Raw genomic sequence first — 26,324 nt, 5'->3', positions numbered from 1 at the left:
GGAGGCAATGAAAACACTCTCATACACCCAAACACGTGTAGGTATGCATTTCACAGTGCACTGAAACCTTTACTTTAAAGGAGTGATTTTACTGTGTTAAATTATAACTCAATTTAAAGTTTATTTTTATTTTTATTCATTTATTTTTTAAGTAGGCTCCACATCCAGTGTGGAGCCCAACTCGAGGCTTGAACGCCCGACCCTGAGATAAGACCTGAGCTGAGACTGAGTCGGATGTTTAACCCACTGAGCCACCCGGGCGCCCCTAAAGTTGATTTTTAAACCTGCCACAAAATGGATTGAATATCCACAACTTAATGAGAGTCGTCCTATTTCAATATGGTGCCATATGAAAGTTTGAGGACCTATGGGATGCCCATTAGAGGAGCCACTAAAATAGACTTGTTGGTTCAGGAAGAACTTCTGAATGAAATGAACAGATCCAGCAAGTAAGAAATAGTCTTATTAGCCTGGTGAAAATTATGGGAAAGTAGGGGCGCCTGGGCAGCTCAGTTGGTTAAGTGTCTACCTTCAGCTCAGGTCATGATCTCGGGGTCCTGTGATCGAGCCCTGCATCAAGCCCCGCGTTGGGCTCCCTGCTCAGCAGGGTCTGCTTCTCCCTCTCCCTCTGCCCCTCTCTTCTGCTTGTGCTCTCTCTCAAATAAACAAAATCCTTTAAAAAAATTATGGGAAAGCAAAGGATACAAAATATCCCAGGCAAAGGAATAAACAAGCTAGAGAGAGCCTGGCCCACGTCAGATGCAAGAATGGCCCAATTCCTAAGCCAGAGACTTTGACCCATCCCAGAGCCCTCTTGTTCCCAAATTCCACTTCCCAGCTAATTACTAAGAGTTCTAATGAATCTCAGTGTCACTTTTCTCTTCCCATCCTTTGTCTTGAAGCCCTCGATAGCCTTCACCTGCCAAACACTCATTGCTGGACTTGACCCACATTGCATCCTTCCACAATCTGTGTTCAGTGTCCGCCCCAGAATGAACATTAAAACACAAATGCAATCACATCAGTGCTCCGGTCAGTATCTTTCCCTTGTTCCCCGGTGACTACGGGGTAATTGATCTATGCCTTTCCATGGCATACAAGAGTTTTCCTGACTTTTATATACAAACCACGCTGTCTCATTCTTCAGTCTCAGATACAGGTGGTCCTCTTAGATTGGAATCAAGTCTCAACCAATGTCCTACTTTCTCTATTGAGATGGTCCCTGCCTCAACTGGGGCAAGATTTAAATATTCTTTATCTGGGGCGCCTGGGTGGCTCAGTCGGTTAAGCGTCCAACTCTTGGTTTTGGCTCAGGTCATGATCTCAGGGTCGTGGGATCGAACCCTGCGACAGGCTCCACTCTCAGGGGGAGTCTATTTGAGGGTTCTCTCTCTTTCCCTCTCCCTTTGTCCCTCCCCCCACTTGCACTCTCTCTCTAAAAGAAATAAATCTTTAAAAAATTGTTCTTTATCCTATAGTCCCACTGTGCCATATATAAGCACCAAGTCATTCTCATACCCTAAAAAAAATAATACAAATGATTGTTGTTATTATGGTTATGGCAAGTCCCATTTATTGAGTGCTCAGATCTTACATTTGTCATCTCATTAAATTCTTATAAGGAACCCAATATATATGCTTTGTTTCACCTACTTTTCATATGAGAAACAATGGCTTAGGGAGGTTATGAAATTTGCCCAGGGTCATACAGCGTGACTGAGCGTGGACTCAAGCCCTTCTTAATCAAATCCCAAACTGAGACATCATAGACATGTTGTTTTACCACTACAGCCAACTGGATTCTAAATTCCCGGAAGACTTGGACTGTCCTTTTGCAACGACGTATCCATAGTTCAAAGTAAGGTGCCTGGGACAGAGGAAGTAGTTAATAAACGATAAGTGACTGACTTACAAATGAGTGAAAAAGTCAATCGAGGTCTTGCATAGAAGATTAAAAGGGATGGCAAATGAACTGTGAAAGCATTATACTAATATCAGGCATTATATCATATGTTAACCAAATAAGATATACAACTTGCTAAAGAATAGAGGGCTGAATGTACCAATGTGATTCACCAGCAATATAATAATTTTTCAAATTTCAAATATGTTGCTTAAACACACGAATTTTGTTGCTAGCACTGTCTCGTGTCTGTACATTATAATGTCATATAGAGATTTTGGAATGTGTAAAAATTATTGGGACAATTCATAACTCCAAAAATTATACAAGTCCTCAGACCGGTATACAGACTACTAACTAGGGGACAATTCTTTTTTTTTTTAATTGAAGAAAAATTGATATACACTATTGTAATAGTTTCAAGTGTACCACAGTGATTTGATACTTCTATACATTATGAATTGGTCACTCTAAGTATAGTTACTAATCAGTTGGTATCTCTGTATTTATGAGTCTGTTTCTGTTTTGTTTGCTCATTTGTTTAGCTTTGAGATTCCACATACAAGTGAAATCACACAGTACTGGATTGGTCTTTCTCTGTCTGACTTATTTCACCAGGGGACAGTTCTGATGGGGAGGAAAGGATCGCAGAGTATGTTGGCTTCTATAAAACATTTTCTGAAGAGTTGTGCAAGCCTGACAAGGAGAAAAATAATTGTATAAACGCTCACGAGGCCAATACAGAGGTTAAAGGTCTAAATTGTACTGAGATTAATTTTTTCTCCCTCTCCCTCCCTGTCTCTATTTCTCTCTCCTCCCACAGGCCTGCTGCACTGAAAGGAGCCAAGGGCCTCTTCCTATTTAAAGGCTGGTGAACTACCTCACACCTTCTACTCGTTTCAGAGTGAAATGACATACAGGGTCTAGGATAAAGGGAGCCACGTTGACAGAACAGGCTAGGGAGTTTTTCTCTTGAAGACACTGATATGAGCATGGGAGGAGTTCCTGGATAAACTGTGTCTCCCCCAAAACGGTATGTTCTAAGTCTAACCCACAGTACCTTACAACATGACCTTACACGGAAATAGGATTTTTAGAGAGGTAACCAAGTTACATAAGGTCATTAGGGTTGCACTAATCCAGCAAGACTGGTTTCCTTATAAAAAGGGGAAATTTAAACAAATAGATAGACATAGAGGGAAAATAATGTTAAGAGGCTTAGGGAGAGGGCAGCCATCTACCAGGCAAGGAGAGGGCTCTGGAAGGGCCTACCCTCACAGGCCTCAAAAGGAACTGACTTTGCTCACACCTTGATTTTCAACTTCTAGCCTCCAGAACCCTGAGAAAATCAATTACATGTTGCTTAAGCCCCCCAGTTTATGGTGCTTTGCTATGGCCACCGAAACAAAATAATACATGACCATACGTGCAATTTTTCTTTGTGGAATGAAACTTCTTTGGGTTGAAAATCTATCAGAATTTTGAGGTTCCTGAATTAGAAATGAGGCAGAGATGATTGAGTGCTGCCTTATAAGCACACCTTTTCTTTTTTTTTTCAAAGATTTTATTTATTTATTTGAGAGAGAATGAGAGATAGAGAGCACGAGAGGGAAGAGGGTCAGAGGGAGAAGCAGACTCCCGCTGAGCAGGGAGCCCGATGCCAGACACGATCCCGGGACTCCAGGATCATGACCTGAGCCGAAGGCAGTCGCTCAACCAACTGAGCCACCCAGGTGCCCTAAGCCCACCTTTTCTGACTTAACGGGAACACTTAACACAGATGAGCTAGCAGAGGCTTTACCCAGCACTATGGATTTCGGAGGTTAGCATGCAGAGAAAAATGAAGAAGTAACATTTTTCCATTTCTACCTTGCAGAGAATTTTGTAATTTCACCAACCAGGTTTGTACTAAATTAACAATCACACTTCTGCATCCCCTTCTCTACAACACAATCAAGGCTTTATAAATGTAAATGCTTTTTCTAAAGAACCCGTCATTCTGCTGATTTCCCTGAATAATGGATTAAATAAAATTTGACAGGTGTTCAGTAACAAATGTGTGGGATTCATGATTTGTCACAGAAAAGTGTTGTGCCTTCAAGCAGCTTTTTTGAAAGGAGGAAATATTTTCCAGAAGCCTCCCGGCTGCCTTTTCCTGATACCCCTTGGCCAAACTCAGATGGAGGTCCACTTCCTGAGGGGCATGGAGCTGACTGGACTGGAAGAGTCGGCATCTGGGCCCGAATGACGGCCAGTGGGGTCTCCGTCCCCAGGACCACCGCAGGACCACCTGCTCTGTCTCAGGATGCCAGATTCAACATCAGCCACAGAAGGGCAGGGGACAGGCCTGCTCTCAACGAGACACACGGACCCCGCCGACTGGCCCGGGGAGGCAGAGGTGCCACATTCACCGAGACTCAGTTTCTTTTTACTAGCGTCTGACATTTATTGAAAAGAAGGAAAAGACGTTTGTCCAGGTAGTGTAGAAGAGCTGGGCAGAGCGCAGGGCTTAATTACCGTGTGGGACAAAAGGCACACATCAGAGAGACAGCTGCGAATTGAGAAGAGAACTGGGTTCTGGGCAAAACGAACAGGTCCACAGGAGAAAGAAAACGAGTGGCTGGATTTGGCTGCCAGGCACCCCCGGGACCTGGCGGCCACCTGGCAGGAGCAGAAGAGGTCTCTGGGAGGAGGGGGGGAACGGGTCCCGCTGCAGGCGAGAGGCTGGCCGGCCCCTCCGGGGGTCGGGGGTGGCGAGCTGCTGGAGTCACCGTCCAGGGGCCACGGCCCGCTCAGATACTTCCTGGCTGAGCCCAGATCGCCGCAGGCCGCAGGCCGTCGGTGGCGCGCGGTGGACGGCGGCGGCAGCGCGGGTCTCCGGGCAGCGCGCTGCAGGCCTGGCGGTCAGTCTGGCGGAGGCGGCCCGCGGCGGCCCGGCTGTAGGTGGTCTGCCCGGCGTGTAACGCGAGCCCGGCCCGCAGCTGGAGCGCGGGCCCGAGTCCAAGTGCGCACGGGAGGGGCCCGGCCGGCCGCAGAGGGCGGCGGCGCGCTCCGGAGCGGGGCCCAGAGGCAGCGGCGGGGACCCGGAGCGCTATTCCTGGAACAAAGGCAAGCACTACGCGGGAGGGGACAGCAGCGCGGGGGAGAGCGCGGCCACTCGAGCGCGGCGAAGGTGAGGGGGGGAGGCGCGGCGGGGCGACGCCCGCGGCCATCTGGGCGGCGGCGACGGGCGCAGCGGACCCTCCCCCGAGCACCCGCCCCCGGGCCCGGGGGGCTCCCGGCCTAGAAGTCCTCGTCCTCCACCCAGCCAAAGACCCGCTTCATCTCGGCCAGGAAGCCCCGGTAATCATTGAGGAGGGGGCTCTCCTTCCTGATGTAGGGGATCACCCACTGCAGGGCCGGCCCGGTGAGGCGGGTGATGAGGAACGTCACCTTCAGGGCATCGCTGGAGAACAGGGTCTCGTCCACTAACATGTAGGCGCCCGTCTGCACGATGAACTCCGGGAGCCGGTCGGTGTCGCCGTCAAACGTCTCGGGGAAGGGAATCGGGTTCCTCCACCGCCGGGTCTGGGGCCGCAGGGGCAGGGCCAGGAGGGCCTTGATCAGCTGCACTCGGCCGTCCATCGCGCCGCGCTCGCGCTCGCGCTCGCAGGGCTCGGCCGGGCTGGGCGGGGCTGGGCTGAGGCGGGCGGGGAGGCGTGGCGGGAAGTGCGTGTGCGCGGGGCCGGGCCCGGGCCAGAGGGGCGTGGCCTGCCAGGGCTCCGCCCGCGAGACCGGGTGATCGCTAGGGCGCAGGCGCGAAAGGCGGGGGCGGTGCGCTAGGACTAGGGTGAACGTGGGAGCGACGGGCCCAGCGGCCGCTCGAGGAGGCGGGGTCAGGACGTAGGGGCGGGGCCGTGGTTCCCAGGGGGGGGCGGCGGCCTGCGAGGGGCGGGGCCGGAGGCGGAGGCCCGGGCACCAGGTAGGCTGTGTTGAGGGCAGCCGGGTGCACGTGGAGAAGGGAGGGAGGGCCAAGTGCTGTGGTTTTGAGGAGTCTGTCTGGTGTACAGAGTCTCTGCCCTTCCAGTTCCTTAAAGGACCTTTTGCCTCTGGACGCCCCTTGCACGAGCTTCTGTGAACACATTTTCTTGCTTATTCATGCATCTCTTTGCCAGAGGTTATTGGCACCCAGGCAGCAGATATTCCCTGCAACATTAATGAGAAAACCCTGAATATTAGCCAACATAATGCAGAAAGCATATTTAGGAATGGTGTGCCATGACTGGGAAATGTAAAATAGTTGGACGTTAAGAAGTCTCTTAACATGTTATATTAAGAGACCAGAAGAGAATAATCAATACCGAAACTGGAAGACAAATATGAGTGGTTGGATGCTTTAAGCGTGACTTTATACATGTTCATACATCAAGAAAAAAAACAAAAGAATAACTAAGATTTATCAGATTGGGAGGGAGGGGCACCTGGCTGGCTCCTTCAGTAGAGGGTGCAACTCTTGATCTTCCAGGGGTGAGTTAAATCCCCACATGAGGCTAGAGCTTACTTTTATTTTATTTTTTTTAAAGATTTTATTTATTTATTTGACAGAGAGACAAAGCAAGAGAGGAAACACAAGTAGGGGGAGTGGGAGAGGGAGAAGCAGGCTCCTTGCTGAGCAGGGAGCCTGATGCGGGGCTCCATCCCAGGACCCCGGGATCATGACCTGAGCTGAAGGCAGACGCCTAACGACTGAGCCACCCAGGTGCCCCTAGAGCTTACTTTTAAAAAATGGAAAGGAGAAGGGGAAATTAGCCATGATATGTTATATCTGAATTCAATTTGTGGCTGAGTACAAATTAATATAAATGTATCACCAGCTTTCATATATATAGAAAATAATCAGTGAAAACGTACAATGACGTTAAAGATCCTATTCAGAATAGCAATTCGAAGGAAATAGTGCCAGGAATATATATTTTAATTGAAAAAAACCAAAAAACAAAACCGCAGGAAGTAGTGTCTTAAAGGAAAAGACGGATATAAAAGAATATTCTAACAAGTCGAATGATACCCCCAGATCTGGGATAGGATGACCCAACATCATAAAGACATTTATTAAATTTCCCTAAGTTAAGTTATACTTTCAACACATGACCGGTGATGGGGTCAGGCGATGTGCCAATATTACTTTTAATACAATTATGTGCACTATTTTCCCCCCAACATAATCTTACCAGAAACACAAAGAGGATATTTTTGATTAGACAAGCTGACCTTAACTTTCATATGGAAGAATAAACAACCAAAATTAGGGTGGAAATTTTTGAAATACAAGGGTAATGAGGGATGACTTGTTTCAACAGATATTCACAAATATATTATTATTTATTAGTTGGTTTTTATTATCTTTTACCCTGACTAAGATACAAGATGCCGGCAACCTCAGGTGATCTTGAGGTTAAACAATTGTCTCTGATCTTGGGGTGTTTTTTTTTTTTCGTTTTCCCAGTAAATGCCGTGATGAGAGGGCTTTCTCACAGCTACCTCCCAGTCAGGTTAAATGAACAAATGTCCTAGCATGGACCTGGAACTTTTTCAGGGAGTTGTAACAGGTCAAATAGTGTCAATGCTCTAGGTTGTGACTTTCAACCTGGTCCGCCATATCCATACATTTGTGCCGTGAGACTGTTTCCTTCATGAGAGCCTTCTGTACCCAGATTGCCGTCATCAGGCCTCAGACTGCCTACCTCTTGGCTGCATCATCATCGTCTTGCCGAGAGCCTTGAGAATCGACCCCAGATGTCCAGGAGAAGAGTCCTTTCCTCTCTCCCAGGTTCCACATGGAGCAAGCCTCAGTTACCTCCTGTGCTTTGACTTTTCAGGTTGGCAGACGCTGACAAAGGAGTCCGTGACAGGGACTCCCTCCTTCAGCGGATGTGTGTAAGCGCAGGCCAGACACAGCTTAAGAGGTAAACAGTGGACCAAAGGTTGTGTCCTAAGAAAATATCCAGAACGAAACACAGAAAGATAAACAGGAGAAAAACACAGGTGAGGTGAGACACACAGAGGATTGTTTGAAAGGAGGAGAGGACAATTGGAGTTTCAGAAGGACAGGGAAGAGAATGAGGCAAAGCAGTATTTGAGCAGATATGAGCTGAGAACAAACAACTCGCAGGGAAAAATGAAAGAAATCTACACCTAAGCACGTCTTAGAAAAGCTATTGGAAACCAAAGGCAAATAGAAAAATTCTAAAACTTTCAGAGGATAAAAGCAAATTACCACCATAGTAGCAATAATTAGTCCGAGAGCTGACTTCTCAATAGTAAAAAATGGAAACCGCTAGAAAATGAAATACCACCTTCCATGTACTAAAAGAGAATCATTTCCGATGGAAGCATCCTTGCCCTGCCGCAATATATTTCAAGAATGAAGATGGAAAAAAAGATATTGTTGTACACAAAAAAGAGAAAAACCTGAGAGAATGTGTCGCCAGCAGAATGGTACTTCAAGGAACTGCTAACAAATATCCCTCAAGCCGAAGAAAAATTTTAAAGTAAGTGAAAAGTGATGTATTGGAAAGATATGTGGGCAGATCTGGGAGAATACTGCCTTATGGGGTTTAAAATGCAGAGAGATCGGGGCGCCTGGGTGGCTCAGTCGGTTAAGCGTCTGCCTTCAGCTCAGGTCCTGATCCCGGGGTCTTGGGGCTCCCTGCTCAGCGGGGAGTCTGCTTCTCCTTCTGCCTCTGCCCTTCCCCCCCGCCAGCTCGTGTGTGTGCTCGCTCTCTCTCTCTCTCTCTCTCAAATAAATGAATACATCTTTTTAAAAAATAAATCTGATAATGATAAGAGGTTCAATTCACTAGAAATATGTAACAGTTACTGTTTAATGCGCCTCTTAGCAAATTAAAAATACATAATGGCAATTGGAGAGAACCTTTAGGAGAAATAGAATTACAAACCCACGATCATGGTGGAAGATATTTAATACAGTTTTCTCAGTGACTGATAGAACAAGCAGAAAAAGAATCAGTAAGGAAATTAAATATTTTTCATAGCAAATAGGGTCTGATGGAGATGCACAGAGCACCACTAACAATGACTAAGGATGTATATTCTTTGAAGGCGGGAGGAGGGATTGAATCGGAAAATGGGAAAATGCACGGGGCGGGGGGGCTTTTGGGGTGATGGAAGTGTTTTCTTTCTTGAAGTGAGTAGAGGGTTCTTCCCATTTCCATTTGAACACTTTCCTGTGAGTCACATATCCAAAAATGGGGGGAGAAGGCGGGCCGTTTAATTTTTTTAGACTGGCAAAGCTTAGCATTTACGGATGCAAGCTTTGTCAGTGAAACTAAAAAGAAAGGGAAGAGATTATTATGAAAGTCAGGACAGTGGTGACCTTTGAGAAGGAGGAAGACTATTGTGATTAAGAGGGACCAGGTGTGGGGTTTCAAGGTGGTTAGCCAGTTGTATTTCTTTTAGTGGATGGTAGTTCCAGGTTTTCTTTGGGATAAGTCATTGAGTTGTGCACATGTGTGAGGTCCTGATATATATATACCTATATATCACAATATCACAATTATATCAGAGTGTGTGTATGTATATGGGCTCTCGGGACTCGGGGGTAGCCTTGTCTTTCTGTACCACAGTGAGACAGGTACAGGACAGGCTCGGCCTTTGACGTGTTTACTTCTCCCCGGTGCTCACAACCCACCCGGTCCTCACAAGGGAAGTAAATGGCTTCATCATCTCCTTGGAACGGTCCCTCGTCCTTTAAACTGCCTCCCCTCTCTCCTAGGCCCCATCAACTCTCATGCGGTGCATATTTCAGCCTGGTGCACTTTCCTGGCAGACTGGCCTGAGGTAGTCAACCAAATCTTCAAGGGCCCTTTGCCAACTCCTCTATCGGAGCCCCCACTCCCACTGTGCCTCCTGGCAAAACCAGCCATTGGACGAGAGAGTTTGGGAACTCCTCAAGAAGGAGTATTTCCGGAGATCTCCCGGTGAAGGGTTCTATTTCAGTACCTACATATGTCCTTCTTGAATCCCCGTATGTACCGTGCTATGCACTGAGCTCTACTATATCATTATATATGGGAAACTGGTGATACATTTAGAAAGGAGATAGGAGACCTAGATAAATGAAAAATTAGGACTACCTGATTTATTAATGAGCATGGAGAAATTACCACAGATGAAAGTGATAAAGTTGTGGAACAAACAGCAGGAGAACTGCATAGTGTTGTAAACGCGGATTATGTGCTTTGAATGGTAATCGGAAAATGCAGATTTATATGAGCTACATTGGTATGGGAAGGCTCCAGGCACCAAGAAAGGGCCTGGCATTAACTCAACGAACATTACAACAGCCCAGTGAGATGGTTCTTATTGGCACTGTTCATTTAACAGATGAAAAAACTGAGGCACAAAAATCATCTAAAGTTACCCAGCTGATAGGAGGAAGAGCCGGCGGAGGAATCCCAGCAACAAAGGTCCCGCCCACAAACGTGACCACCAGCCATAATGCAGAGTGGATCGGTAGTGTTTGGTAGTGCCTCCCAGGCGGGTGGATAAAGTGTGACTGGGACGGGAGTGATCGGAGACACAACGATGAAGGAGGCATCCATGACTGGAAAGACAGGACCTGTGTGGTATTGGTCATTACATGCCAGGCATTGAAAGGGTCCAGCACGGGTCCATGCACAGAAGCAGTCAGACGGACAAGCCTTAGTGACAGATGTCAAAAGGGTCGGCAGATCCTGGGACAGGATTCACATCAGCAGCTCCAGTCTTTCTTCCCTTCTCTCTCCCTGGGGATTAACTTCCCAAATCCATCCCTCCCCTGGTTGCTGGACAAAGCCTGCCACAACTCTCCTGCCCTCTAGATCTTTGTGAAATTCTTACCCCCAACCCCGGCTCTGGAAGAGCTCAACCAGAAGCCTACTCTGAGTTTGTAAACCAGCGGCCAGGCTCTAGTGGAAAAGACACCCATCCGGGCCAATGGCCGTGTGCTTAGCGCTGCCCACCTATCGGGCTGTCTGTTTCTGCTGTCTTCGTTTCCTCACCCATAGTCTGGGACTAATTTTACTTTATTTGGTCTTGCTGTTTCTCCGGAGTTCTATTTGTGGCCTATGAAGCCATCTCTCAACAGCTGCAGCTGGCTGAGAGAGTCCAAGTATATTAGTCAGCGTTATCCAGTCACACAGAACCGATAGGAGACATATATCGAGGTCTAGGTTTAGATAGATAAGTTTAACAGAAAATGTATTATGAGGAATTGGGTCCACACGTTTTTGGAGGCCGAGAAGTCCCACGATCTCCTATCCGCCAGCTGGAACCCTCAGGAAAGCCGATGGTGTAAATCAGTCTGAGTTTGAAGGCCTGAGAACCAGGGGAGACATGATATGAATCCCAGTCTAAGGGCAGGAGAAGACGAGACGAGATGTTCCACCTCGAGTAGTGAGGCAGGAGAAAAGGGGACAATCCTTCCTTCCTCTGCCTTGTGTCACATTCAGGCCCTCAGTGAGTTTGGATCATGCTCACCCCACGTCTCATTCAGAAACACCCTCGCAGATCCAACCGGAAATAACCTGGAATCTGGGCATCCCATGGCCAGTCAAGTGGACACAGAAAATTAACCATTACAGTGAGTAGGGCAGCATCATAAACTATCGCATAACATTGTTCACACAATAAAGCCTCACAACTCCTCCCAGGCCCTGACGAATAGGGGAAGGATAGTGCCAGCAGGAGAGTGTCCTTCCCAGGGGCAGTGCACACCGTGAGTGTGAAGTCCAACGAACGTGACCCGGTGGCTATGGGGTCCACCTGCCACGATAGAGTGTAGGGAGTTGAACATTCGAGGTAGTCGGCTCCCAGGGAGTTGCACCTCCCAGCTCGCACAACTCACAAATTGAGAGCGGCTGCAAAAATGACTCAGCAGATAGCCTCCTGAGAAGAAGTGGACCTCCAGTCTCACCTTGAATAATCGTGAAACTTAGTGACCTTGGCAGCAGAGATCCGGAGTCCCTTTATGTTTCATCCTATAGCAACAAAAGAAATGACTTTTCTTGGGATTGGAGGCGGGAACATGAAATCAGAGAAGGAATAAGAGAACTGAGTTATGCCTCAGCCTCCAAGAGATGGCAAGATTTCCCTGGAGAGAAAGGGTGGAAAGGATGTGAAAATCCTGAAAAGGGTGGTTGGGAGTTGTTTGAATTTATTGCTGGGATGAATCCTGGGAGGCTGCTGTGAGTTACCTTGTTGTCAGCTTTTGCCTGGACTTACCCCAGATTTCTGCAGCCTTAACTGACTTCACCAAAATTCCAGGTGCAGACCTTGGGTCCTTCACACTGTGTCCAGCCCAGTACTGTCTGATCGCAAAGCCCACACGATTCCCCTGCTTCTCTGCTCGAATGTTTCTTCATGTCCATATCTAATAGCAAAGAAGAACTGACAATCGACCTCTAGGGATGGGAGGAGTAAAGCACGGAAGGCTTCCTGGAAGAGGATGCAATCGAGCTGGATGGGGATCAACTCTTGTTAGCAAGATTTCCAAAGTCGGAGATGACTAAAACCAAAGGAAAAGGCAAAGGACTAACTTGGGGGAGTTAGGCATTGACGGATGGACATAGATGTAGAAAGACAACAATATGAGCTGGACCTGGAGATATGGCAGTTTCTACTCATAGACCTGAAGAGAGTGGACAGTCTGCCTGTCAATCGTCGCAGGCCCTCCAATGATGACGTTTGAGGGCGGGGCCATACATAGAAAGGCGGGTAAAGAGGCTCTACCACGTGACCGGGCGCGTTTCCATTAAAATCTGGATTGTACAAGGTGGCTTCCGTGGATGGTTCCACTCAGGGATTACGGAAAATGGCGGTTACCTTTTCTGCGATCTCAAAAAATGTAAGTTTAATTTACTTTATTTCGTAATTGGCTGAGTGTAAGTGTGATTTCAAGAGAAGCGGATACATGGTGTGTCCTAACGGGCTTTGACAGGTGTGTCTCATGGGCTTCTGGACCGATGACAAGGGAAGGCCCGTTAGCGGCCATTGGGCGCGGTGTTGTGCTTTAGGTAACAACACGACGAGTCTTTCAGATCATCTTGTTTGTTTAAATGTGGGTCTTGAACCCCCCACCATTCGCGGTCTTTATGTTTTGTGGCGTTTGCAACTTAAAAATGAAGAAAAATGGTGCGGTCGGCTGAGCCTGCGTGGGTCCAGGAGAGCGTGAACGGCCATTGGCCGCCAGGGAGCTGATTTTGCTTTTTATTGTACAGTGTTGTTGGGTGGATATTGTCACCGGGGATTGTTTAAATCTTGGCCTTGGCCATTTTCGTGAAGTATCTTACTGACAGAATTTCTGTGAGTTTCGATCTGAAAGAAAGGAAAGTAAGGCCCCGAGGGGCATGTGTGTGATCAGGACAGCCGATGCCTGCCTTTGAGCGCAGTTTTGTCTTTAATTTAATAACATGACTGCTTGTTTAATATCATTTGGTTAAAATTTGGAATGGTCTTCTTCATATGTTGCCTAAAAGGGGCGGGGGGGGGGATCCTGATAATTCTAACGTGAAAATGAGTCAATAGCCGCTTGAGCGGCTCGGGGATCGTTTCACTGACCACTGGGAATTTTCATCGTTGAACGCTGCATTTTTATGTGATGTATTTGTGTATTTAATATCATTGTATTCAACCAAAAGTGGTCCGGAAGCTTTTCGTGTGTTTTCCATTAAAAAAAAAAAAGTGTTATTTACAGTTTTCGAATAAGAGAAATAGCGGTTTGGTTGGCAAGACCTTGTTGCTTCAAGTCCCTGATGGGAATCATGCCCGCGGGGGTCCTATTTCTTGTTTTATTTTATAATATAACGGCGGTGGGGTTCTTTTTTTCCCCTATGATATCGCAACATTGCAGTATTGGAGTTTGTTTAATTTTTATTTCGGCTGTGTTTCACAACTCTTCTCCAGATGAAAGTATTCTCAGTGTGCGCTTTTGGGAATAAATTGTCCGGCCGGACACTTGGAAGTTTTACACTCTGAATATCCCTTAGCCGCTCTTGCTAGCCAAGACTGAGCACTGTTTTGGCATTTGATTTTACATGTTTATCTTAATACATTCGATTCCGTTTTGATCCTGGCGCTCCTTACATATTTCCTTTAAATGGTTTGGTGTAAACTTCAATTTACAGGGGAGTAATTTAACGTCTCAGTTAATTGAGTGCCTTAAGTTTAGAATATAATTGCATGTTTAGCCTAATTTATTTTGTTAAATTCTGGTCTTGTTCCCTATTGATAAATTTTCTGAAAAGTAAACGTTTTGAGGGGCGCCTGGCGGGCTCAGTGGGCGGAGCCTGTGACTCTTGATTTCCGGGTTAGGTGTACAGATTGCTTAAAAATAAAATCTTAAATAATAATAGTAATAAAGGTTTTGAGGCACTTTCGAGTTACAATGCAGTAATTGTAATCAGTTGGCTAAGTCCTTGACGTTTTATGACAGCGAATGCTTTTAACTCTCCAACGCCAGCCGTTAACAGAGTGTGGGATTTTGTTTTACAGAAGAATTGTGTCCGGTATCGCTTTATTCTATTAAATGTTGGGTCCAGGCTTTTTCATAAGCTTTGTGTTAAACATTTTCACGTTATTTTCAATTTACAAATGAGGAAACGATGGTTCTAATGATCTTTATGCTCCTTGCTTTACGACAGTTACTGGCTTCCGGCGGTCCGGTAGCCCAACTTTTCTTTATTTTACTATTAAAACGTTTCTATGTGTAAAAAAAAACGAGTCCTGTGTCTTTTATTTCATAGTTCTACTTAAAATAAAGAAAAAGTTTTGTTTTCAATGTAAAAAATAACAGATATTGCCCATCTGACTGAGCGGTTGTTATTTGACGACAGTGAATTCCCGGAAGTGCCTGTCACCGGCCATCCCCGGAAGTCGTTTAGATCCTTCTGGGATTTTATTTCTCGCAATAATTACATGTTGATTATCAACTTCCTTTAGTTCAGTTCTGTTCTTAGCCTTTAGTGCGTTTCCTTTGAAAATCGTGGAGCATTTTCAATTTACTTAGAAGGAAATTCACCCCCAGAATGGGTGTTCTCTGTTCCCTAGAAGTGAATGGCCCTTGCTGGTCGTCCTGCATACATTTGAATATTATTTTAGAACTGTAATTGTGCATGTGACATATTGTTATTTCTTTAAATGTTGGCTTACGTGCTCCTTCCCAGGTGTTCTCCCATAGAAAAAATTACTTGTGTAGTTTCTATTTACAAACAAGGGGGATATGCCAGTTTATGTCCTGAGCAGTCTGGTCCAGGACAACTCCAATCTTTCTTGTTTGAGGTCCTGGGCTAGACTGGACTTGGTGCTCTCCCTCCACCCCACCCCGCCCCGCCCCGCCCCGCCCCGCCCCGCCCCGCCCCAGTAACAGAGGATGTTGTCCCTGCCTCTTTAGCTACAAGAGCTGACTGTGCCTTACTGCCTCAGTGCTAGCATATTGGCGTACTAGTCAGTGCCTGCCTATTTACACTCATGCCTCCGTGTGTGACATCTAATAGTGCATTCAAGGGGAGAATTAACTGAAAGGAAAGTTGGTGTTTTGCTCAAAACCCCGAGGACCCTAATCACTGAGAGGAACCTGATACTTGGTCTTAAGTAAAACAGTTCCTTCCTTTTGATAATGGTGATAGTTGAGTTTGCCTTATTAGCCTTTTTGCTAATAAGTCAGTTCTTGGTATTGACTTGAATTATATATATTAACTCACGTAGAAATAATTTAATGGCTCATATTGGTGGAACACTGAAGATCTCTAAAGGTGCCTTGATTACATTTAGACATGTGAAAGTTTCATTGCTGGTATTTGGGTTTTACTTTATCTGTCATTGGTACTGACAGGAAAGCAGATTTCAGGAACTGGGACACTTAACTAGTCTCACCAATCCTGACTTTTGAGACAGAGTCCTAGATCTTGAACAACATCTAAGTGGGGAATGAAGGTGCTTTTATTACATGCCCATTGTCCCTAAAATCCCAGGGGCATACTTGCAAATTGGGAGCAGCTTCCCCAATCTATATATTACCGATGTCCAGTTTTTTTCCAGTATTTCCTCCTCAAAGACCTATGTTCAATGTCAGATGGTAGTGACATTATGTAATGTATGAAATTCTTTGTGAAATTGTTCTGAATTAAAGCAGCTCATTTTTAGTTTTAGCGGTTTTTGATCTTACTGTGTTACCAGTTACTAAGACTAATATAACAACAAGGTTGTATAATGTGCATTTCATGGTCTATTAAGTAGGACACAAAACCCATTTGAATGATTTGTTACCCATAATCTTGCATGCTGTATAATTGTCAGGAATTGGTAACAAAGTGAGAACGCCACAACCCATTCCAAGGGTCTGTTACCCACAATTTTGTATGAGTCAATTGCCTTATTACTGAAGAGAAAAAAATGGAGTTCTGAGACCTCCCCCCCTTCTAGGAAATAACTGGTGATAACTCTCAACATACTATTTGATAATTCCCCTATGATGTTTGATTAAAACAGGATGAACTATGGTTCCTCTTGAGGGGACAATCGGCCTCTAGAGCAGCAATCTTATCTTGTGGTTTGACTCATGCAGTCCCTGGCTTACATTATCTTTCACTCTTTTGGCCTACCTCACACAGGCTGCATGATTGGGTGCTCTGGCCCCACCAACCACTTTCAGAAATTCCTCTGGATAAGGGAAAGAGGACGTTTGCCCCCATCCACTCATCTTATGAGTTTCCAAGTTACCTAATTTTCCTGCAGTGGTGCTAAGCTGACCTCTCACAGGTAAGTCTCTTTGTAGATTTGTATAATCACTCTAACTCCTTCAGGATCTGTGATGGAGAAATCCAGTCCTGGTCAGCTTATAGGCCTGTAGTGAGAGGAGAGGACCTAGACCCAGGAGTCAAGACCAGCCATAAGGTAAGTGCAACCTTGTGCTGTGTGAGGCCACAGGTGTTGGGTGGGGAATAGCACCTGCCTCCTGTCCGTTGTATCATTATTTAAGATGTTGTTGGAATGCCTTCCCTGAGTCTCTTAAGGTTGGAACTTCCCGCAATGGCAGGGTCACTCCCTGGGTGCTACTTATTAACTCTGTGGTAGAGACTCTGTGTCTCTGATCAGTTTTTTTAATTGGTCCGTGGCATCTTTTCCAATCCTTATTTGTGTTCCTCTGTTTACTGTTGGGTGCCACTCTTAGGGACATGTGGACTTTATCAGAATGTCAGATTTCAAACAAACCTGATCTCGATGTTCTCACATCACAGTTTTGATCTTTTTAGCCTTTTGGAAAACTTGTAATACAATGCAGAAGGAGGAGGGACTGGATGGGATTGTCAAAAACAAACTTCAGGAATCCAGAGATTGTGGGAGCACTGCTCAGGTGTTTTGTTTGGTTTTGTTTTGTTTTGTTTTGTTTCGTTTTCAGGTACAAATGTAATTTTTTATCATGGATCTGAATGCAGTTAAATCCAGCTCTATCTAGGAAAGGGGAAAAGATGAGTCCTGTACCCCAAGTGGGTGCTAGAGATTTACAATCTGCCAGTCTACCCCTACTATGGGTGGGTGGGCGGGCAGGCATTTATTTGGCAGCGGTCCTGGAAGCATAGGTTAACAATTCGAGGAATATGTAGGTCAATACTTCCTTAAATATTTGTTAGCTAATTTTTTTTTTTTTTGGCCTTGTAGATGTTCCTCATTTGCTTTGCAGATGTTGCCGAGACCACCCATTGTGGTTCATTCACAATGAATCTCTAGGATCTGAGTCTGAAAGACCCTTGGCTCTTTCTTACTCTCATCTTTGAGCCTCAGCCTCTCCATCTGCACAGTGGGAATCCCACCTTGGTACCAGGGATGTTGTGAAAATCAAGTGTGATAATCTTTAGTAAGTGCTCGGCCCATAGGAGGTGCTGAAGGATTTAGGCCACCGTTTCCAGAAGCCATATATTGGAGCAGAACATGATGGCTTGGTTTAGCCCCTCTCCCTACCTGTCCAGACCCCACTCCCACTTCATTTCTTTATAGACTTTTGCCATAATTTCAGCTTAGTGTTTGCTTCCTTTCACAGGGCCAGCAATACCCTCGGAGAGTATTGGGCATCTCTCTGGAAATCAACGTCTTTAATTCTGCTATGATGCCAGGAGTTTGCCCCACAATGCAGACTTTGCCTTGCTCTGAGCTGCGGCCTTTTGTGACTCACTTGGACGTTTTACATTGAAGCTGACGTGGCTCAGCGTCGAGTTGGGGCTGCAGGGTGCTTGTTAACTGGCAGTGCCGAAAAGGTCTCCTCTCTTTCCTTCCCTGTATGCAGTTACTTCTTTTCTGGGCACTAGGTAATTGGTTGAAAATCAGGTGAAGGCTTTTGACAGTCGGGCGGGAGAGTGTTCAGTGTAACTATGACTTACGCTAGGGTGCATTCAAAGACCCTCCTGACCTTTAGGTTCACAGAGCCCTCTGATTCCTCGGTTGCTTTATTAGCACTGGTTTAATCCAGAAGGTGGCATCACAGAGCCTGATGTGTGCTCACCAAAGATCAAGAAACCCCCACATTTCTTTGTGATTAGCCACTAACGTATGTAGCCTTTATAGAACAGGTTGACATTTTAAAGACCTTTTATTTATCTCTGTGATTGGTCACATTAAAGCCGTGGAAGATAAAAACCCGAGGTCTGAGGTACTTAGCAAAACCTGTACCCAAACCCATGTTCCTTTACCAGGTGACGTGATGGGGACCAAGACTGGCTTATTTGCTTCTCAGAAGCCGTTGTACAATTGAACAACTGTGATGCCTCCTTCCCCCTCCACACACACTTGTGCCCACTGGCCCTCAGAATCATCTTGGGTCATTTCACTGGGGGTGGGGGGGCGGGCTGGGGAAGGTCTAAATGAATGGTTTATGGGAAAATCTGCTGAGTACTGGTACTCAAAAGTAAGTCACTTAAAAATAATTCCGAAAGGGTGACTCTCTCTGGTGGCATTCTCAAAGCCAGGACTCTCAGGGAAAGAGAAGGTGACCCTCCTCAGAATTGAAGGTGGGATCCGGCTTGGTTCTTTCCCACGAGTCCATTCCTGGACCAGCCACATCACCTGCCTCAGGAGGCCTGTACTCAGCGCATGTCTCCCCGGCAGCGGGAATGTTAATGTGCTCTCAGTTCATGGTGTGAAGTATCCCATGTCAAACTTGTGTCTGCCTTAAGTGTTTTTTTTCATTCCTCTGATTTCTGTGGGTGATGGAAAGAGGATGGCTATGGAACCCTTTAAGGCAAGGCCTTTGAAATGGAGTGTATTCCTTACTATACTGGTTCCCTGTTATATGTAAACTTTTTGATGGCTGAATCATATTTCATTGTATATATAGACCACATTTTTGTTATCCATTTATCTCGTTGATGGATGCTTAGGTTGCTTCCATGTCTTAGCTATTGTGAATAATGCTGCAGTGAACACTGGGGTGCAGATATCTCTTTGGGATAGTGGCTTCATTTCCTTTATATGAATATCGAGACGTGGGATGCCTGGAACATATAGTAGTTCTATTTCTAATTGTTGAGCAGCTACCAGGAGAGATGGAATGACTAGATATGGTCCTTCCTTCAGGAGATGGGGATCGGGGAGGGGGTTCTCTGATCAGGAGAGAAGGAATGACTGACTAGATGTGGTCCTTCCTTCAGGAGATGGGGAGAGGGCTGGGGAAGAGTGGCCTTCCCTTTGTAGAGCTGCTCCCAGAGCGCGGGGGAAAAGCAGACAGGGGGATATGGTTCCCTGTACTGGACTTTGTGCGCTCAAAGTTTGTCTTCTGCCTACTTCCCCGTCGCTGGCACTGCTTAGGATCAGCATAGCTGGAGGACAAAAGACAACAATGCACTTTGCTGAATGTGAAAAGATGAGATTTTTGTGACGGGGTCTGTTCCTTATTTGTCCAGCTTCCCTGAGAATTTGGGACTTTGCTCCTGGGGAAGGCTTTGTCTCTCTCTGTGCGCTGCCTTAGCCTGTGAAAAGTGGCTCAAGGAATGGTGGCCCTTCACCCTTCTCTACTGTTTTCTAGAACGGTAATCCGAGGGAGTCTTCTTAGAGGCAGTTGCTGTTGTTTCTGGCGACTGATCGGACGTGGTTGAGTTGACTGCTCAGTCTTTCATACTGATAGTGACCTGTGTTCTCAAGGGGAGATTAATGAAAGTGACCTGCTGTTGCTGGCATGTTCTTTCATACACTGGCCAGACACTTCTTCCCTCGACGTTCCCATGGCTCAAAGTGCCTTGTTAAATTCCTACAGAAAGTGCATACTGGCTGGCAATGGCAGCATCTGGGGCATGGGAAATAGTGGGTCCCAGGGAAGAAATTGGCCCTGGCCGGCTGTCAGGCTTCTGTGCTCTGACACAAACGTATTGAACAGAAGAATGTCCACTGTGCACAGCAATGGCATGTTAGGGATCATCAGGAATCCAGATTTTGTGTCTGGGAATGTGGTTGGAATTCTGTCCAAGCCCCTTTCCATATTAACTTCCTACACTCTTCTGCTGAGTGTACTCTGCGCATTGGTGGGAAGACAAGCAGCTCATGGGCGCTGTCAATGAAACTTACGTGAGCCAGGGGACATTTCGATTCTCCTGGGCTTGTGCAGGTGAACCTGGATGTCCAGGAACCTCCGGGGTCAGGTCTCCAGGCTGGAGGATTGAGCCCTCCTATTTCTTTTGCTGAGGAGAGCTATACCCACAGGCTGCAGGCGTCCCTTCCCTTATGTATCTGCTAGAATGCGTTGCCCCTTGCTAGTCTGACCCCTCTGCCGTGTTGGTCCTCTCTTGGGAGGCGATGGCATAGCCTCAAGGGGATCTTGCCTGCACTCTCAAGGAGGAGGGCGTTGTACTGAAGCTACCAGAGGGGTGAGAGGGTAAGTGGGGGTTGCAATTTGAGGAGGGGAGGGGTGTTACGGTTTCCCCATTTCAGGTTCTTGATTTCTCTTGATCAGGGACATCCGGGGTCCAGCAGGGTTATGAGTACACTCTGAGGGCGTAGGGAGCCTCGACAGTCGGGAGGACGAGGGACTCGGTGTGGAAGTGGTGCTGGGCCTTGTGGGCTCCGGGCTGCGCCTCCTGCCGCTCTCCATTCTCCCACACTACCTTTGGGGCAGCAGAGCTGGGGGGACCGAAGACATTGGACATTGGGGGATAGGATGTGAGAAACTATGACTGTCTCATCGAGTTGAGACATTCATTCGGACAAGAGAGGGTCATTTTCCATTTTACAAATGAATGGTTTTGCCTGTGCGCGCAGGTTATGCTGTCTCATTTTAACTCTGTGTTACCGTAGGCCTCTGAACAAAGGCCTCGGGCGGGAGTGAGCCCCTCACCCCGCTGTCTCGTTGCCCGTCAACAGTGACCTGAGGCCCTTCTGAGGGGGAACTGCTGTGGCTTATGCTCATTTTGTTCCCGGGAGACCTTCTCTGTTGGCTCCTGGGCGCTGTCCGTGGTGTTCGTGCCCCTCTCTGTTTTGCGGGAGGGTGTAGCTGAGCTTTCTGTTTCAACTGCTCAAGTTGCTCCCCCTTTACCTCGCTCTCAGGCCCTGCAGGGCCCTTGTGGACACATTCCTGGGTTGCACAATTGCCAGAGGCTTACCTAGCTTCTGAAAAAGATTTGCCTACTGTGCAAAGAGACCAAGAACTCACATTGAGAAGTTTTCTGAAGTCAGTGTTCTCAGAAAAGGGAAGGGGGGTGGGGGGAGTCCTTGGCCTCCTTTCAACAGGGATCATTTAACTTTTATTTCTTATTTTGTATGCCTTTGCGACAGGCTACCAGGAGATACCAGGTCTCCTTGGTAACTGCACCCTCCCCCGACTGGTGAGTCCCGAGCACTGGCCAGAGTTAGTGAGGCCACGCAGAGAACTCCCTCAAGAGCCCTTGGTGCCAACAGCACCCACGGGACGGTTCATAAGTATGAGCAACTGCTTCTCCTCTAGCCTGCTTGTGCAGGCTGTGTTCTCAGGGGGAGCCCTCTCTGATCCCACAGAGCCCACTCCAATGAGGATTGAAACCACAAACCTTGTTTAGGGACGGGTGTAAGTTGATATGCTGATGTCAGCTCTCCACTGGCAAGTTGAGCTGTACTGTTCCTCTCATACCCTCCCTTTCTCGAGTGCCCTGGAGGAGCAGAGGGGTGATCTGTCTGTCTTGCGATACACAGGACCTGATAAGAATACTTGGTCAGGGGGGAGGACTCGGATCCTCTGTGTGTTATAGAGCTCTAGGGTGGGGGCTTCTCAGAATGGGTGGGAAGAACGTGCAAAATGTGTGCACTCTCGGATCATTGAAGTGATGCCCTCTAGCTCCCTCTGGGTTTGGGTTTACCCCCTCTGCCCATCCTGCTGACTCCAGGAGCGCAGCACGTGGATTAGACTGCTGCCAAGCAGGCTGCCCCGCAGTTGAGATTCGGGTTGGCCTTCTGAGCTTCCCGTGTCTTTTATTCACATGCAGACCTACTGTACTGCTTCTGATCAGCTTCAGAAAAGAATAGCAGTGGGCTGTGTTCAGTGACTCCTGAGGAGATTCACTGATTGCCTCAACCAGCCCCCCCCCCCCCATTAGTCAGACACAGGCGCCTTACAGAATGCTGAAAGGCCCGTTGGAGACACCAGTCTTCTATCTGCTCAAAGACTATAGGTTGTGCCCTCGGGGTGCTGACCCACAGGATGAGGAACATGGTTAACGGCAGGAACCGGCCACCAGGCTTCTCCTCCAGAGCTCAGAGGAGACGCATACTGAAACATTTGCTAAGAGGGTAGATCTTCTACCTTCTGTCATCTTCTTAGTCCAAAAAAGTAATACTAATTACTGAAGGTGGAGTGAAGCTTTGGAGGGGATGGCTATGTTTATGGCATGGGTTACGGTGACGGTTCATGTGTGTATACCGATCTCTGAACTCATTAAGTTGCATACATTAAATATGTACGGCTTGTTGTATGCCAATCACCTACCTTCATACCTCAATAAAGTGGTTTAAAAAAACAGTAAAGAAAGGGGCGCCTGGGTGGCTCAGCTGGTTATGCATCCAACTGTTGATCTTAGCTCACGTCTTGATCCCAGGGTTGTGAGTTCAAGCCCCGTGTTGGGCTCCCCGAGCCCGCTTAAAATAAAATAAAAGAAATTGAAAAAAAAAAAACCCTCCCATGATTACAGATGAGTGCTCCCCTCGAATGTTTTTGGACTGCAGACTGAAGGGGAAGGAAGGAAGTTTCTGTACAGGGAAATGGGAAATTACTGCTTCTGTATTATTGTTTTGTCTGTATTGTTCCATTTTCATGTGGCATTTGCCCTGGCGACGTATGAGGATGAGCTTTAGTCCGTAAGATTTTCCATTTCATTGAAACACAGCAGTTCCACAGAAGCCGTGAACTTCACCTGGAAGACTTGGACTCGAGGAGCAGCCCTGGGCCGTCCGCTGTTTGTCATGTGACCAGAAATTGACTTGGGGTCAATGTGACTTTGGGATCGGCCTGGATTTGGGGTTGTCTCCATGGTTTGCAATTGTGCTTTTGTGCCTACGCAAGAAATCTTTCAAAATATTTTGTATATGAGAACATGTCAAAATGTGTATGGGTACCGTATTTGCATTGTGTACTGTATTTGTATTGTGCAGGGTGGAGGGCACTAGTCTCGGGCCGCTGGATCTCCCCAGTAAGCACTTTCCTCGGCGCCTGGCCCCCACCCTTCTGTCTACTGTGTGGCCGAGTTCCCTGGCCATAGCTACTTGGTTTCATACTTTTCACCTTATCAGAGTTGAGCCAATGGTACTTTTGTTATATTTAGAGTTTGGGACTAGGCCCCAAGAATGAGTGGTATCTCATCCTTGGGGGCGCCTGGCTGGCTCGGTCGGTAGAGCATGTGACTCTTGATCTCAGGGTCATTATGGTCGAGCCCCACACTGGGTGTAGAGATTACTTAAAAATCTTTAAAAAAGAAGAGAGAGAGAGAGAATGGGTGATATCTTGAAAAGGCTCACTAATATTCTTTCACTGCAGAGAATGTAATCAGAAGGCATACTGTTGAGTTTCCCTGAGCTATCCTCATTTCTGTCTTTAAAATGTGTTTGTTGCTTAAGGTTCTTGCATTTTGTGAAATACTTGTGTCCTTCCAATAAAATGTATTTGCTTCAGAAAATCTCACTTGTAGATTTTTATTATTCACAATGAACGCCAGCATGAGCAAAGCTGTGACTCTGCTACGTGGGCCATCGCCTGAACCAGGGCAGGGCTCGGAGCTATAGAATTTGACACATTAACAACAGGATCTTGGTGGCAGGGGAGTGGGGTCTCGTCCTTTTTGTTAAGCTCTACCCTTTGATTACAAAAGTATTCCCCTAAAATTATTAGGTAATGTAATACCTTCCTATGAAAAGTGGTCCTTTTAGCACTTCCTGCGGGCCATAAGCACCTATCTGGGGATTGTGGAAGCGGTAGGGGAATTTCCTGATAGTCCCAAGGGTAAGGCAGAGGTAGCATGACCAGCATGATTGTACAGGAGATCAGTCCCCCCGACCCAAACTGGAAGCAGCAAGCCCACAGTTAATTCCTGGTGAAGCCAGCAATAGAATCTTGGTCCCTTGCATCGGAGGTATCTTTCCTTACACCACACCACGAGGCCTTATAAAGGCTTTGTTAATAGCAGAATCAAATCAGTTAGGTGGGTAGAAGAGTTTTTTGGCAGTTTGTTTTTTAAACATACCAATACAGTGTTGCAGTTTTTGTACAAAATTTCCAGTTAACTAGAACTGCATGTCTCCCCCGCAGCTTACCATGGTTTAAACATCTCAGCAGGGCTGCTTGGCTGGCTTAGTCTGTAGAGCCTGCGACTCTTGATCTCAGGGTTGAGTTAGAGCCCCACATTGGGTGTAGAGGTTACTTAAAAGTAAACTCTTCCCCCCCCCAAAAATCCCAACAAATAGCTTTATCCTTATGGTCCCAGGGAAAGGAGAGCAAGCCTGTGGCAGGCTGTTCTGTCTATAACTACAGAGGGTGGTGGGGCACAGGGCTCTCCCTGGGGTTCCATAAAGACTTCAGGCGCAGGTGTCAGCAGTGCTGTTCTTTTTCTTTTTTCTCAAAGATTTTATTTATTTATTTGACAGAGAGATAGCACAAGTAGGCAGAGTGGCAGGCAGAGAGAGGGAGAAGCAGGCTCTCCACTGAGCAGGGAGCCGGATGTGGGGCTCGATCGCAGGACCCCAGGATCATGACCTGAGCCAAAGGCAGATGCTTAACCAACTTGAGCCACCCAGGCGCCCCAGCAGTGCTGTTCTTGCCATCCAGTCTCGAGGGGCCCCAGCTGCAACGTCTCGTTCTCCTGCTGAGAGGGTCAGCGGTACCCAGAGTGCAGATCACTTCTTTTTCTCCAACTGCAGCTGGAACTTGGTGTCCCTTTGGGTCCCTTTGATTATCCTCTCTTGTGTTACAGAACATGAGGCTGTGACCCATTCCCCACTGGGCCTATTTTAGGTCGGTGGGTCTGATTTTACCTGAGGCATTCGCTTTTAGTCCTTGCCAAACACCACGAAGTCGCCTTACTACCCATCGGGGCCATTCCTAGGCCTCTGCCGCAGTGCATTCCGCGGGGGCGGGACCAGGGCGGGGGCGGGACCAGGGCGGGGGCGGGACCAGGGCAGGGGCAGGCGGGGTCATGGGCGGCACCCGACGGCGGCGCAGGCTCCGCCCACAAGGCCGCCAGTGCGCAGGCGCACCGCGAGCTGAGGCGCGCGAGGGCCCGAGGGCCCGAGGGCAGGGGGCGGGGGGAGAGGCGGGCCTAACGTTAGAGAGAGGAGGAGGGGTGGGATTCGAGGAGCGAGGCCGAGGGTCCCCGGGCGGACGCCGGGCGAGGGGCGGGGCCAGGGGAGGAGCCCAGGGCCCGGCGTCGTCCGCGTTGAGGGCGGAGCCAGCTGCGGTCGGCGAGGGGAAGGTCCCCAAGTTTTGGAGCTCGGGCTCCGAAGGTGCACACCTTCCCAGCCGGCCTCTCCCCCTTTGGAGTTCCTTAGCGGACTCTCGGCCTCTGGACGCCCCTTGCGCGAGGCTCTGTGGACACGTTTTCCTGCTTACTCATGCGTCTCTCAGCCAGAGGTTACCGGCGCCCGGGCTGCAGATGTTGCCTGCAACATTAATGGGAAAACCCCAAATATTAGCCATCATAATGTGGAGCAGCATTTTCAGAGTGATGCACCACGATGAGGGAATATAATGAGGATTAGATGTTAAGAAATCGCTCAACTTGCTGTATTAAGAGACCAAATCATGCGGTCATCTCCACAGATGTTGAAAAGGTAAAAACGAGGGATTTATATATGATTTTGCGAGAGGCATTTGCTTTAGTCTATTACCAACCCCACAACGCTGAATTACCACTCTGATGATGACATCACCTCCTCGAACATCATAGTC

General features: G+C 47.4%; 1 protein-coding gene across 1 annotated transcript; it reads right to left on the bottom strand.

The window, feature by feature from the left end:
• Window positions 1-4,324: 4,324 nt before the first annotated feature.
• Window positions 4,325-5,581, bottom strand: RTL8C (retrotransposon Gag like 8C). Its single transcript, XM_088028637.1, has one exon. The coding sequence runs from the start codon at window positions 5,525-5,527 to the stop codon at window positions 5,186-5,188; it is 342 nt and encodes a 113-aa protein (XP_087884763.1). The 5' UTR covers window positions 5,528-5,581; the 3' UTR covers window positions 4,325-5,185.
• Window positions 5,582-26,324: the final 20,743 nt, after the last annotated feature.

This window comes from Eumetopias jubatus, unplaced genomic scaffold, assembly GCF_037043125.1.
Source record: "Eumetopias jubatus isolate StellerSeaLion01/CBP00866 unplaced genomic scaffold, mEumJub1_p1.0 scaffold_11, whole genome shotgun sequence".
NCBI classification, from domain to species: domain Eukaryota; kingdom Metazoa; phylum Chordata; class Mammalia; order Carnivora; family Otariidae; genus Eumetopias; species Eumetopias jubatus.
This window is presented reverse-complemented; position numbering and strand designations above follow the sequence as displayed.